This window comes from Chiloscyllium punctatum, chromosome 39 (assembly GCF_047496795.1).
Source record: "Chiloscyllium punctatum isolate Juve2018m chromosome 39, sChiPun1.3, whole genome shotgun sequence".
Taxonomy (NCBI): domain Eukaryota; kingdom Metazoa; phylum Chordata; class Chondrichthyes; order Orectolobiformes; family Hemiscylliidae; genus Chiloscyllium; species Chiloscyllium punctatum.
The window spans coordinates 61772348-61787459 of record NC_092777.1 but is presented as its reverse complement, the minus strand read 5'-3'; the positions used below and the strand labels follow the sequence as shown (position 1 = coordinate 61787459).

At 40.8% G+C, this 15112-nt stretch overlaps 1 protein-coding gene across 1 annotated transcript in view; it reads right to left on the bottom strand.

Moving 5' to 3' along the window:
- ern1 (endoplasmic reticulum to nucleus signaling 1) overlaps window positions 1–15112 on the bottom strand; it is an 85434-nt gene that overhangs the window by 43560 nt on the left and 26762 nt on the right. The window contains exons 2-5 of the mRNA XM_072558898.1: window positions 9075–9192; window positions 2606–2639; window positions 1397–1469; window positions 731–803 (exon numbers count right to left, since the gene is read on the bottom strand). Coding sequence (XP_072414999.1) covers window positions 731–803; window positions 1397–1469; window positions 2606–2639; window positions 9075–9192 — 298 coding nt within the window. The remainder of the gene's footprint in view (window positions 1–730; window positions 804–1396; window positions 1470–2605; window positions 2640–9074; window positions 9193–15112) is intronic.

Sequence of the window (15112 nt, the reverse complement as noted above, 5' to 3'; positions counted from 1 at the left end):
TTAACAGTCTTACTAAGGGTTGGAAAGGTGGATCACTGGTTAACCCCTAAACAACTGACTGGCAGTGACCATGTCAAATTGAAATCTATTTAGGAGCTGGAGAGGTTGCATGAGAAGCAAACGATTTAACAACTAGCCTATTCATAAAACAAGCAGTTTAGTTCTCCCCAGCCCTAATCCCATCAGGCCAGGTAGACCAAGGCGTTGAGTATTTAGTTGCAAGATTACACAGCCAAACACTTTATTGAAACCATACACTTTAATCACCAGATCTATTCACCCAAAACTATGTTAAATATAAACTAGCCCCACATTCCCACACTAGGCCCACAGCCCTGAATGCTCATCCAAATACTTTTGGAAAGTTTGAGAGCGTTCTTGCTTCAATGACCCTCCCACACATGCCAGATTCCCATCACTAAATCCTCTCTGAACTGCCAGCCTTCCACCTTAAAAGTCCAACTGATCCTTCAACTAAGGGGAACGAGTACTTTCTACTCATTGGAACTTCACTCATCTCCAAACATTAAACCACGCCTGCAAACTTTTTCCAGCAAACATTTTCTTCCTCCAGTAAAAAAAGTGATTGATTATTTCACATTGAAATCTTTCCTTCCCTGTGCAAAATAGGTATACAATTTATAAGACATCTGTCTTATGTCAGAATAACTGTAGAATTCTGAAAACAAGTAAATAGTGAGCAATGCATTGTGAAACAGAGTTCACTCACCCATGTACAGTATACCATCAGAACTTCGACAAGGTGATGCCTGCACCAATTCAGGAATTGTGAAAGGAAGTTTCTGTAAAAAAGAACTAACGGTTTCACTAAGAAACTAGTAATAAGTTTTACATGTTTTACAAAAGGAGATATACCACATATTAAAAGGTAAAACCCAGCAACAGAGCATATTTATTCTGTAATCAGGTCTCTATTAAACCTCCAGATTAGGATTAATAAAACTAATTTTAAAAGACCTGGAGTTACCACCACAATAGTTTGTAAAGTTGAGAGTACAATTTCAGGAAGGCCAAAGGATAGCCGACTTTGGTAAATCAAACCTCCAAGTAGAAGGAGTAACTGTCCTTCTATCACTGGTGAAAGGAATGTATTTGAGGGGTAGATTAAAGAATACATAGTTTACTGCACGAAAAGTGCCCATTCAGCCTAATCAGACGATCACACATTGCCTGCCCAAAAAGTGCTTAATACTGATATTGGATGCTTGAAATAAAAAGAAATACACATTTGCCTCTGCCAACAACACAATCCAATCAAAACAAGGATTAGTAGATAGCTTATTGATTTTAGAATTATTTATCAATTGAAATTAAGAAAAGCAGATCTTTGGACAGACACAATCAAACAGGTGGGACTACAAGGGGATTAGCTTACAGTAAGTCCTTCATTGTTTTTGTCTCCCAGCGTGTATAGACTGCCATCATTAGGATCAGGAAGGAATGCTGGTCTGCAAAGAAGAAATAAACAAATTAGTAACAGCATTTCTAATTATAGATTATGATGAACTACCAGCTGGGCCATTTACTTGCACAGCACCAAAACTGACAGGTAGCAAAGTCCAGGTATTGTGAACCAAAATCCAACTGGACTATACATAGGTGGAGGTGCCCTTCTGAGAGTAGGGTCTCACTGCAGTTAAAAGCTGCTATACGTTGCCCCACTGAGCAAATTTAGAACTACTACATATAGAAAATGCTACAGTGGAGTAAATATATACCTGCTGATGAATGCACAATGCTGTACACTCAATTATTATATACTGAAGCTTGGAATAAAGTTAAAATTGTGCAAATGCTTGTACAGACACCAAAACTGAAAGTTGTTTTTTGAAAAACATTTTTGCACAAGTTTTCTGACTTTGATTAAGTGACATGCCCTATGGGGAAAGAATAAATGTACTCTACTGTGTAAACAGAAATTCTACAAACAGATTCCATAATAGATTGGTGCTGAATCTCAAACATGTTGTTAAATGTACATGGCTGGCTGACCAAAATAATTCATTATATATGTGAATTCAGCATTACTTGTAGAAGGATCAAGCTCAACAACAATCCAACAGCAATGTCACTAGGACATACTGCACAGTTTCCAATAAATACATTACCTTGCAAACATCGCATCAATACAGTAATATAGCTCACCTTTCATAGAAAGAACACAAGACTTGTGAAAGACTAAAATAAGTGAAAGGAATAGGCTTTTGTAAAATAGAAGCCAAGAGGAAGAACATATCGTAATGATAAAACATGCAGGAGTACGAATTCAGTTTTAAAAGGTGGAAGTGTAAAAAGTTGGTTATGAGCAAAAGTGACCATAGTGCAACTGAACTGTTGCCAAAAGCCAACTATTTCACTGATGTTAGTTAGAGGGGGAAACTTGACAGCCTCTACTTAGTTCAAGTCCCACATCAATATGACTTGATCTGAACGGCCCTCTGGCAAGTATACACTGATGTTGAATATATAATTTTGTATGCATTTGGAAAGGAGAAATAGTCTCAACAATGATAGATCTTTAACACACAAGCTCTGTGCATTTACATGAGATGTAAACAGATGTATAGTCATATTACAAACTTACTCCGTTAGATGCATGGGCACTTGAAGCACAGGATCTGTACAAGACAAAAAGAAAAAAAAGTTTAGAACCATAAAATTACACAAATAAAATAGGACCGTGTAAATTCTGAGTATTTACAAACTCCACCATTCCTGATCCTTTTTTAAAATGTTATGAGTTACGAAGCTACAGATTGATTACCTACATCCAAAGTTGCAGAGTGTCCAAATTTATGCTAATAAACAGGTAGTCACTTTATATTTGATAAAAGAAAATATGTTATGTACTAATGGAAAAAACATGATTATCTAATACTGTACAGACAAAACAGCAACTGAAATACCTGACTGAAAAGATGTTAACTTCCAACTGACTCAGCAAGTAGCATCCTCAACTCAAGGGCAGAAATTGAGAGTTCAAGTATCCTAGCCATGTAATATTGAAATTCATAGTCTGCTCAGGCAAAATGTCAGACACAGGCCAGGTTTATGGCTTCTTTATTAAGGTGGATTCTAATGATCTGTTTCTACTATTCTCCTGGAATCCAAACCAACATTTATTATTCAACCACAGGCAGATGAAACCATGATCCATTCTTAGTGTCATCTTGTAATGTGCCGAATTTCAAGTCCAACATCCTGATTATTGGTAGGGTACAACTGGGGCAGAGGTGCCAGGATAACAGTCATGTTGACATGGCAGGTACAATGTAAGCACCAGTAGAAATATTTGTTAGAATTGCGACCCACTGCATGCAGTGTAAAGGCAAGAAATTTGGAGACTGTAGAAAAAGACATACAGGAAACACTGCTTTTCTCAAAGTGGAAAACATTGCAATGTAGCTTCGAAGGGCAAAAAATATATATATACAGTAGCGCCTCAACATACGAACGACCCTGTTCATGAACAAATCGGTTTACGAACAGGACTGTACGTAAAATTTTGCTTCAACGTACGTACGAAATTCAAGGTACGAACGCAAAAAGCCTGTGTGCGACCACAAAATGCAAAAGCTCTTGGACCCCGTGTGATCTCATTCAGTTCATCTTTGGCGCATGCACTGTGAACAACCGTCCAAGCATTCTTACATGATCCGAACAATGGGAAAAATTGATTCAGTTCACGAACTGAAAAGTTCGTGAACCGGGTCCCGGAACGGATTAAGTTCGTACGTCGAGGCGCTACTGTATATATATTATTGTATTTCAATAATTGATTCAATTCAATTCAGAGATAAGGCAATTTGCACAGTTATCCAATTGTTTGGTAGAGACAGACTCGGGTGGGGACCTGAGCAAGGGGTAGGAGGGAAAAGGGCAGAGTGAGAGGAGGGACAAAAATCAAGGACAGATTTCAAAGAGTAGTTGATCATGGTCAGTGGTTTTGCAGGGGGATGATCTCTCTTCACTTTGAAACTACAATTGTAAAAACCCAACCAGGTCACTACTGCTTCAATGACAAATCAATCCCATCATTATCATCTGGTCTGGTTGACATGTAATTCCAAACCGAGGACAATGTTGTTGATTAGCTGAGAAAGCCACAAGGGTATATTAAAAATTGCTACAGGGAACTATCAACAGTACAGCAGAGATGGACAATTAATTTGGCAGCAACAGTGTTTATTTGAGCTGTAACCCACCCTCCCCTGCCATTGCAGAAATTGCAAAACCTGCACCCATACCTCACCCCTCACCTCCATTCAAGGCCCCAAAGGAGCCTTCCACATCCATCAAAGTTTCACCTGCACATCCACCAATGTCATTTATTGTATCCGTCGCTCCCGATGCGGTCTCCTCTACATTGGGGAGACTGGATGCCTTCTCGCAGAGCGCTTTAGGGAACGTCTCCAGGACACCCGCACAATCAACCACACCGCCCCGTGGCCAAATATTTCAACTCCCCCTCCCACCCTGCTGAGGACATGTAGGCTCTGGGCCTCCTCCACCGCCACTCCCTCACCACCCGATGCCTGGAGGAAAAACACCTTATCTTCTGTCTTAGAACACTTCAACCCCAGGGCATCAATGTGGACTTCACCAGTTTCCTCATTTCCCCTCCCCCCACCTTACCCCAGTTCCAACCTGCCAGCTCCTCTGATGCTGCCTGACCTGCTGTGCTTTTCCAGCACCACTCCAATTTGATGATGCAGTCATTGTATAACATGAGCACATGGAAATGAGATTGCTCTCAACTTCCAATCTCAAGATTTGCCTATGACATTTCATTTAAGGGCACATTTTTGTTCAAAAACAAAATAAATAAAATTTTGAACAAAATACTGAAGGCAAAAACAAAGGATCTAAGGCAAAACACAAAAACAATGCCAAGATTAAGATTCCCATTATCTGCTAACTGAATTAGTCAGGTTTTTAGGAATAGTCAGCAGAAAGCCCTTCCAACTTCTTGATTAGCTTCCCAATAAGCAACAAATAACAAACTAACAAGTGATATTAATAATATGGAGCATACTATGTTGAGACCATTTACAAATTGCAAAACCAAGAATATAAAGCCTATTGTATGTTACCTTTGTAACTGCAGCTAGCTTCCTAAAGTAGCAAGGCACAATTCTGAAGCTGTACATTTTGATGGATAAGAATGCATGTGCACAACTGTCCTTGATGTCTTTCCAGTTAGCAGAAAGACCTACAGTGTTTTCAAGTTGGTATGGGAAATAGATGAAGTTTAAGTAACTATGAAAGTTTCCAGTGCACTCTTGATTTGAGGTTTTCAACATTAATATGCTCTGTATGTTGTTTATACAATTTAGCTTGCATTATCAGAAACAATCCTTGACTCAATTATCCTCCATCCAAACATAATTCTATTACAACTAACCATTTCTAAACAAATGGATTTCATAGATTTAGAAATCAGGCTGGTCATTAAGTATATTCAAGGTTCAGATAGATTTTTAATCATTAATGGGAATAAGGATAATAGGGGAAAAAGCAGAAAAGTGGAGTAGAGGATTATTTGATCAGTTGTGATCTCACTGAATGGTGGAACAGACTTAATGGGCTGAATGGCCTATTTCTAGTCCTCTGTCTAATGGCCTACTTGGTAGGAACCAGTTTCTTCCTATCATTAATTTTACTAACTTTATTAAATCTCCGCATAACTCTCTGTTTAAGAACTACTTCAGCTTTTGGTCTCTGTATAACCAAGGTCTTTCATCCATTACAACAGTCAAGAAACCTTCCTCCACACAAAGATCTTCATGTCCATCCCAAGTTGTATTATTCAGAATAGTACATGATACTCAAGAAAAGGAGAGGCTCAAATTAATTTATATCATGCTCTTACTATATCCTCTTATTCAATGCTACCGATGCTTTTAACACAGATTGTCTCACCAGCACATTTTTCTCTGTGACGGCAGTTGCTTTAACGCTCATTACATGGATGGCTCAGTGGTTAGCACTGCTGCCTCACAGCACCAGGAACCGGGTTTGATTCCACCCTTGGACGACTGCCTGTGTGGAGTTCGCACATTCTCCCAGTGTCTGCGTGAGTTTCCTCCGGATGCTCCTGTTTCCTCCCACATTCCAACGATGTGTAGGTCAGGTTAATTGGTCATGCTAAATTGTCCCATAGTGTTAGGTGCATTAGTCAGGGGTAAATATAGGTAGGGGAATGAGACTGGGTGGGTTACTCTTCCAACGGTCGGTGTGGACTTGTTGGGCCAAATGGCCTTTTTCCACACTGTTGGTAATCTAATCTAAATGTTCCTTTTGCTTTTTTAATCAAACAATTCAAAACAGCTACCATCCTCAACAGAAGCTCTAAGACTTCCTTTTAAAAAGTAGCACACTGAGATGGGATCTTTATGTGTAACTTTCTGCAAAACGTGGCAAAAACAAAATACACAGGAAACATTGGTTTGTGCAGAGTTCCTGAAACTGACCATTTCACATACCATTTCAATCTGAGGTTTATGAATTGAGACAATACACAGTAACTGTGTACACATTACACTGTTTAAAAAGGTTCAATTCGGTCAATGATGTGGAGATGCCGATGTTGGACTGGGGTGAACAAAGTTAAAAATCACACACCACCAAGTTATAGTCCAACAGGTTTATTTGGAAGTGCAAGCTTTCGGAGCGTCCTCCCTTGCCAGGTAGCTAGTGGGGTAGGATCATAGGACACACAGTTTATGGGAAAAGATCAAAGTGTCAAACAGTGACGTGATGTGTTGAACAAACCTAGATTGCTGTCTTGCATACTTAGAATGAGGATGCAGGTTTCGATTGATTAATATGTAAATCCCAGAACTTCTTTCTAATCACATTCGCGAGATAGCTTAAGGTTTTATTAAAAAAAAATGACATCTCTGCACAGACAATGCATTAAAGGTTAGAGTCCTTATGAATTCCAACCTTGAGTCAGACTGGTTCTTTTTCCAAAGTAGGAATTTATAATATGTCACATGGACTGACTGCCTGCAGATTCTGTGCTTTTTGAACAAAATAGAATATATCTGCTAATACAAGTTCACCCCATAGACCTGTGTGTGTGTGGGTGAGAGAGAATGTCATACTACAGGTGATCCCACCAAACTATATACTCACTCTCGCGCGCGCGCACACGCGCACACACACACACACGCAGTCCTTCTAGATGATGGTCATGGGTTTTTAAGGTGCTCTCAAAAGAGCCTTGGTGAATTTCTGCAATGTATCCTCCAGATGGTACATAGTATTGTAACAGTGTATCAGTGGGAGAAGGAGTGAATGTTTGTGGATGTGGTGCCAAGCAAATGAACTGTTTTTTTCCTGGATTGTGCCTAATTTCTCAAGTGTTGTTGGAGCTTTAGGGGTACTATGAATATCCATAACTGATGGTTAAATTCTCTTGTTAGAGACAGTCAGTTTCTGGCACTTGCACAGCCAAATATTACTGGGCACATCAGCCCGATCCTGGATATAGCCTGGGTCACCCTGCATTTGGACGTTGACTGCTTCAGTAATTGATGAGTCACAAATGGTGCTGAACATTGCACAAAAGAACTGCAGATACTGGAATCCAGTTCTCAGTTTCTCCAGGTAGAGGGCACAGCCAGATTGGTTGATGGAGGAATGAATCCAGTTGGTGGCTGGATGGAAGGGTCTGTAAGTGGATTGGAAGAGAGGAGCAGGGGGTGGCTGGAAAGGGAGTCAGGGAATGAGTGGGAATGTTTTTTGAAATTGTAGAACTCAATATTGAGTGCTCCAGGCTGTGGGCTGCCCAGCCAGAAGGTGAGGTGTTGTTCCTCCAATTTGTGGTCTGATTCACTGTGACAACGGAGAAGGCCAAGGATGGTCATGTCAGAGAGAGAATGGGAATTGAAAGGAGTGGTGACTGGGCGGTCAGGCTGGTTCTTGCGGGCTCAGCTGAGATACTCGGCAAAACGTGCAGTTTAGGTTTGGTCTCACCAATGTACAGAATACCACATTGGGAGCACGGGATACAGTAAACTAGGTTGGAAGAGAGGCAGGTGAACCTCTATCTGATCTGGAAGTACTGAATGGGGCCCTAGATGAAGATGAGGGGCATGATGTGCCAACAGATCTTGCAACATTTACAGTTGCAGGGGAAAGTACAGAGATATTCGGCGGGGGTGGGGTGGTGGTGGTGGTGGTGGTGGTGAGGACAGTGGCGTGAACCAAGAACCATTGAAGGGATTGGTCCTTGTGGAAAGTAGAGAGGGATGGGGAATGGAAGATGTTTTTGATGGTGGGGTCTGGTTGAAGTTGACAGAAGTCTGAAGGATGATACACTGCACAGTTAGCAAACATTCCCACTCTGACCATATGACGGTGGGAAGGTTATTGATGAAGCAGTTTAAGATGGGAGTTCCTGAGGCATAAACCTGCGGATCTCCTGCAGAAACATCCTGGAGCTGGGACAACTGACATTAAACAGCCAGAACCATCATAATGGCATGAATCACAAAGACAAAAGTTCAATGATCCTCCTGTAATAGGAGAGCTAACTATATTTAACCATTACTTAGTAGCTGGCACATTTAACGTGTTTTGAGGGTGAAGTAATTGGGCTTTTCTATAAAGAAAAAGACCAAGTTTATTCCAATAACCTTTTGAGTGCCATTTAGAAAACAGAATGCACAAAGATGAGTTTGCTGTTTGCCAAATATTCCAACCAGAAAACTGGCGTGATTGTGACAGGGAGAGAGTGTGACTAAAATCCTAAATTGTGCCATCAATATAGAGGTGTAATACCTGAAGTGTCGAATATAAAATTCAAAAGCCCCAAATACCAGTTTAAAATGGAGAGTATATAGTGATTACTCCTTAAGAATTTACTCTTAAGTCCACATAATGAATGAGGCCAAAAGTCAAAAGTCAAAAGTTATTGCTGGCATTTGAAATCGGCTTTTTATCAAACAGATTCATTCCAATCAAACATGTAAAATTTAAGCCAAACCAGAGCCGGAGGTAGAGTTATTTTTCGCCACTTCCAAGACACGAATGATGCTACTTACCTTCTTTCAAGGTCCATTTGATTGAGCCTGTCTGTTTGCTGACAGCATGCAAGTTTCCATCCAATGTTGATATAAAAAGCAGTGTCTCAGGCAGGACTGTGCTTGAACTCCCACAGCACTGTTAAACAAACAATATATAAATTGCACCCAAAAAGACAGAACATCTTACTGTAAATTCACTCTTTGAAAAAGAATTCAGGAGCAAAGTCCCAAAGGATCCCCCACACACACGGCTTCCTGATTTAAGGAGTTACCCATTTATGGAGAGGAGGAGGATCGTTTTCCTCAGAGGGTAATAAATCCATGGAATTCTTTACCACAAAGTATTGTAAAGATGGGGTCATTAAATGTGATTAAGGCTAAGACAGACAGAATTCTTATCTGTAAAGGAGCCCTGTATGGGTGAAAAAAATAGGAAAGTGGAGTTGAGGGTTATCAGAACATCAATGCTCTCTGAACAGCAGAGCAACGAGAAGCCAATGGTCGATTTCTGCTTATGTGTCATGGCTTTATCAACACAGTTTTGAAATATTAGATATGATATGGGAGGGGAAGAATCATGAATCTAAGGCAGTTGCAAACTGTTAGACTGTTTATGCTCAGTTTAATTTCCAATCGCATACTGGATTACCCAAATGCGGAGGCCATAATCGCTTAATACTGTAATTTTGCTCGACAGATATTCCATTGGGAGTAACAGGCTATAATAAAGGAATTAAATACATAGCAGTGATATTGTGAACTCAACATAAGAATTTGTTCAATGAAAACCAGTCTTAGAAACACAGCTACTTCATCAAGAATTACATTTTATGCACAAGCTCTTCCCTTACTCTCACTTCACCCGACAGCGTCAAGGTAACAGAAGTTCAATCCAACTTTGCAATGTCCTTTATGGTCTACTGCACAAGACAAATCTGAAAGGTTCCAGAAGGCACTGTTCTATTATTGCTTTTCTGCTTCTAAATCAGAATCAGAGCATCAGCTTGTCCCTTGGTACTGACTGCATTTTCCCCAGTCAGTATTCACACCCTTTATAGTTCTAAATGCAGATACCAAGAGCTCTGCAAAGATTTGTTTCTGAACAACAGAGGACCCACGCCAGAAACACACTCAGCTCAATTAATCTGTCTTGCACAAAGATGCCACGTTTAAGGAAGCTGCTTCCACACCATATTTTGCTTTACCACCACCTACCCATCCTCCATCTCCTCAACAACCTAAATCCCACTGATACCACAAAGATTTCCTCATCTGAAACCGACACTATCAAACCCATCTGCAGTTTTGCTCCGCACCTTTTTGTTATGCAGCAAGATTTTATACAACAACAGATTATCACAGCTACTTGTTATTGCTGTTTTTCAGACCCAGCTATGGCATAGCTTGAAAATTTAAGAACTGCAAGCACAACAGCAAAAGAAAATACTACAAATACTGAAAATCTGAAATAAAATAGATAATGCTGGAAGCACTCAGATCAGGCAAGCTTACCCTGGTCGATATTTATACCGTCAGTTTACAAAGAAGGAAAGTAACATGCATACACACACATTACTGTTTCAGTATTTCTGAGATTAATTATCTTTCATATTTAATATCAATTAAAACATTTTCAACTACAAACACAAACATCCAGTAGGATACTTTATACCATCAATTAAATATTGAAAATTCACAAGAGTTTAAAACAATGATGACTCCAGAAACTGTGGGTACCCTCCAAGTGCGTCAGTGAAACCAACAGGAAAAGCTGAAGCTCAGCAGCTGCTCCTCCTTCTCACTCACTTCAAAGGGAAAGGCTTATAGCTTCTGTCAGAGTTCACAGTTGGTGCATTCTTACTCAACGCTCATTGTGCAAGGCCATTCTCCACCTTGTCCCACTTAACTACAGAAAACAAGCTAAAACACACAATGGATAGCAATACTAAACACTAGCTGATGATTGTACAGGAAGTTCTACAAACATGTATAGCCTGAGTCTATCACCTGAAAAGCTGAGCTGACAACACTGCTCCTGACACCAAAATCCCAGACAGTTCTGTCCACTTAGTCAAGTCCACATAGATAACATCCACTGCCCTACTCTCCTAAGAGTCAAAAGCATGGTGCTGGAAAAGCTCAACAGGTCAAGCAGCATCCGAGGATCAGAAAAAAATTGATGTTTCAGGCAAAAGCCCTTCATCATTCCTGATGAAGGGCTTTTGCCTGAAATGCCAATTTTCCTGCTCCTTGGATGCTGCCTGACCTGTGCTTTTCCAGTTTAACACTCTTGACTCTAATCTCCAGCATCTGCAGTCCTCACTTTCACCTCCTCTCCCAAGAGTCATACAGCATAGAAACAGACCCTTCAGTCCAACTTGTCCATGCCGACCATGTTTCCAAACTAAACTAGCCCCATTGGCCTAAACTAGACCCATATCCCTCCAAACCTTTTCTATTCATGTATTTAACCAAATGTCTTTTAACATTCTAACTGTACCTCCATGCACTACTTCCTCTGGCAGTTCATTCCACACACAATCCACTCCGTGTAAAAAAGTTGTCCTTCATTTCCTTTTTAAATCTTTCTCTTGTCACCTTAAAGTATGTTCCCCCTAGTTTTGAACTCCCCCTACCCTGGGGAAAGACCCTGGTCATTCACCTTACAAGGTCACCCCACAACCTCCTACAGTCCAACAAAAAAAAATCCCAGCCTATCCAATTTCTTTGAGGCAGCACGGTGGCTGAGTGGTTAGCACTGCTGCCTCACAGCGCCAGGGACCTGGGTTTGATTCCAGCCTCGGGTGACTGTCTGTGTGGAGTTTGCACATTCACCCCGTGTCTGCGTGGGTTTCCTCCGGGTGCTCCGGTTTCCTCCCACAGTCCAAAGATGTGCAGGTTAGGTGAATTGGCCATGCTAAATTGCCCATAGTGTCAGGTGCATTAGTCAGGGGTAAATACAGGCTGGGGGAATGTGTCTGGATGGGTTGCTCACCAGAGGGTCAGTGTGGACTCGTTGGGCTGAAGGACCTGTTTCCATACTATAGGGAATCTAATCTCCTTATACCTCAAACACTCCATTCCTGGCAACGTCCTGGCAAATATTTTCTGAAGCCACACCTGTTTCATAGTATCCTTCCTATAACAGGGTGACCAGAACCACACACAGTACTCCAGAAGAGCCTCATCAACATCCTGTACAACCTCAACCATAACGTTCCAACTCCTATATTCAAAGGTCTGAACAATGAAGGCAAGTGTGCTAAATGCCTTAACCACCCTATCTGTATGTGACATGGATTTCTAAGAATTATGTACCACAACCCCTCTGTTCTCCAAGATTACCCAAAGCCCTACTTTTAATTGTACACGTCCTGCCCTTGTTTGTTTTACCAAAATGCAATAGTTTGCATTTATCCGAATCTGCCACACCTCAGCTCATTGACCCAATTAATCAAGATCACTTTGTTATCTTCGATAACCTTCTTCACTGTCCACCAAACAACCAATTTTGGTGTCATCTGCAAACTTACTAACCATGCCTCCAATATTCTCTGCAAATCATCATATAAATGATGAACAAAAGTGGACCCAGCACTGATCCCGGAGGGACAGCGCTGGTCACAGGCCTCCAGTCTGAAAAATGACACTCCACCACCACTCACTCTCCTGCCATCAAGTCGATTTTGTATTCAATTTACAATCTCACCCGGAATCCCACGTGAGCTAACTTCACTAACTAGTATAGCATGCAGAAACTTATCAAAAGCTTTATTAAAGTCCAAGCAAACAACGTCTACCATTCTGCCTCAACCTTCTTTGTTACTTCCTCAAAAAGCTTAATCAAGTTTGAGAGACACGATTTCTCACACATGAAACAATACTGACTGTCTTCAATCAATCCTCACCTCTCCAAATGTATGCAAATCTGATCTCTCAGTCAAACATCATGTGAGAATAACGTAGGATTGGGAGGAAGAAGAGAATTTTGTGGGAAAGGTATGGGCTGATCTTGTTCTCCCTGATCCCTTCTAGGACCTCACCAGGGGCTGAATCTATGCAGAGTCCTACTCCACTATAAAGAGGGAGTGCCCGTAGGAGGGAAAGTGGGAAGGAGGCCCATCTACCAGTGTACCAATCTCCCCGTCCTTCTAAATGTCACTCCAAGGATGGAGTTCAATTGACACAAGTATTTTCATCAAGTGGGAAAAATTAGAAGAGTACAGGTAGATAAACAGACAACGTGGAAAAATTTAAACATAATAACCAATGTATAACATTCAGCAAGAGAATGATGTATTTACATTCTACATCATGTAAATGTGAAGGATGTTTAAGATCTAGATTTTTGCACAGACAAAAACCAAATGCCACTGGGTTATGGTCCAACAGGTTTAGCTGAAACCGCCAGCTTCCGGAGCGCTGCCCCTTCCCCAGGCATTTTCAGCGGTATTAACTGTTAAATTGAATCTTTGTACTAAAGGCGGTATTCAGAATTTAAACAGATCATTTAAATAGCTAAAGCTGATAAAGATGTAACGATGGGTAAATTGATTTGTACACTCAGACAGGCATAACATACCTGAGATACAGAAATCCTCAAGGTGGTTCACAACTCCAATGGGATAGACAAAACAATTAACATAGAATAATGAAATGTCAAAGTGAATCAATAAGCCAAGATCAAAACATTTTACCATAACAAATTAGTGACATTAAAATACTGTTCTGGGAGAGAAAACAATGCATTTGCAGTTGAAACACACCTAATGGCAATAATCTCAGAATTGGAGATATACGAGGAGGATCTGTTCTGACATTTGTGCAAATTTGGTTACAGCAGAAGAAACGTCTCAGCTCATGCCTGCCTAGGCAAGTGGATAGTATTCTTGACTCTAAATCAGAAGGTTTCAGGTTTAAATTCCATTTCAGATTTGACAACAAAACACTCATGGAACATAGAACAATACAGCACAGAACAGGCCCTTCGGCCCACGATGTTGTGCCAAACATTTGTCCTAGCTTATCTACCTATCCAATTGCCGCTTAAAGGTCCCCAATGACTCTGACTCTGCCACTCCCACAGGCAGTGCATTCCATGCTCCCACCACTCTCTGGGTAAAGAACCTACCCCTCACATCCCCCCTATACCTTCCACCCTTCACTTTAAATTTATGTCCCCTTGTAACACTCTGTTGTACCCGGGGAAAAAGTTTCTGACTGTCTACTCTATCTATTCCTCTGATCATCTTATAAACCTCTATCAAGTCACCCCCCCATCCTTCGCCGTTCCAATGAGAAAAGGCCTAGCACTCTCAACCTATCCTCGTACGACCTAGTCTCCGTTCCAGGCAACATCCTGGTAAATCTTCTCTGCACCCTCTCCAAAGCTTCCACATCTTTCCTAAAGTGAGGTGATCAGAACTGCACACAGTACTCCAAATGTGGCCTAACCAAGGCCCTATACAGTTGCAACATCACTTCACAACTCTTGAATTCAATCCCTCTGCTAATGAACGCTAATACATCATAGGCCTTCTTACAAGCTCTATCCGCCTGAGTCGCAACTTTAAAGATCTATGAACATAGACCCCAAGATCCCTCTGCTCCTCCACCTTACTAAGAACCCTACCATTAACCCTGTATTCCGCATTCTTATTTGTCCTTCCAAAATGGACAACCTCACACTTGACAGGGTTGAACTCCATCTGCCACTCCTCAGCCCAGCTCTGTATCATATCTACAACACATATCTGAGTGCATCACATCTGCACTCAGCTGACATTGCGGTATGGCACATAGCAGGTTTTGTACTACATAATATAGCGTCTTTTATAAGAGACATCACCCAATAACTTTCATTTACACTGCACATTTAACATAAAAAAGAAACACCCAATGGCGCTTCACTAGATTGTTAAGACATGATTTAAAGTCTGGTATTGACCTATAGTCAATTAATTAAAACATTGCAATGTTACGAGTTATATTTCTCAAGCAACATACTACTATTCTAGTTTAGGCACTAAAAATGATTTCAGAAAACATTTTCCACT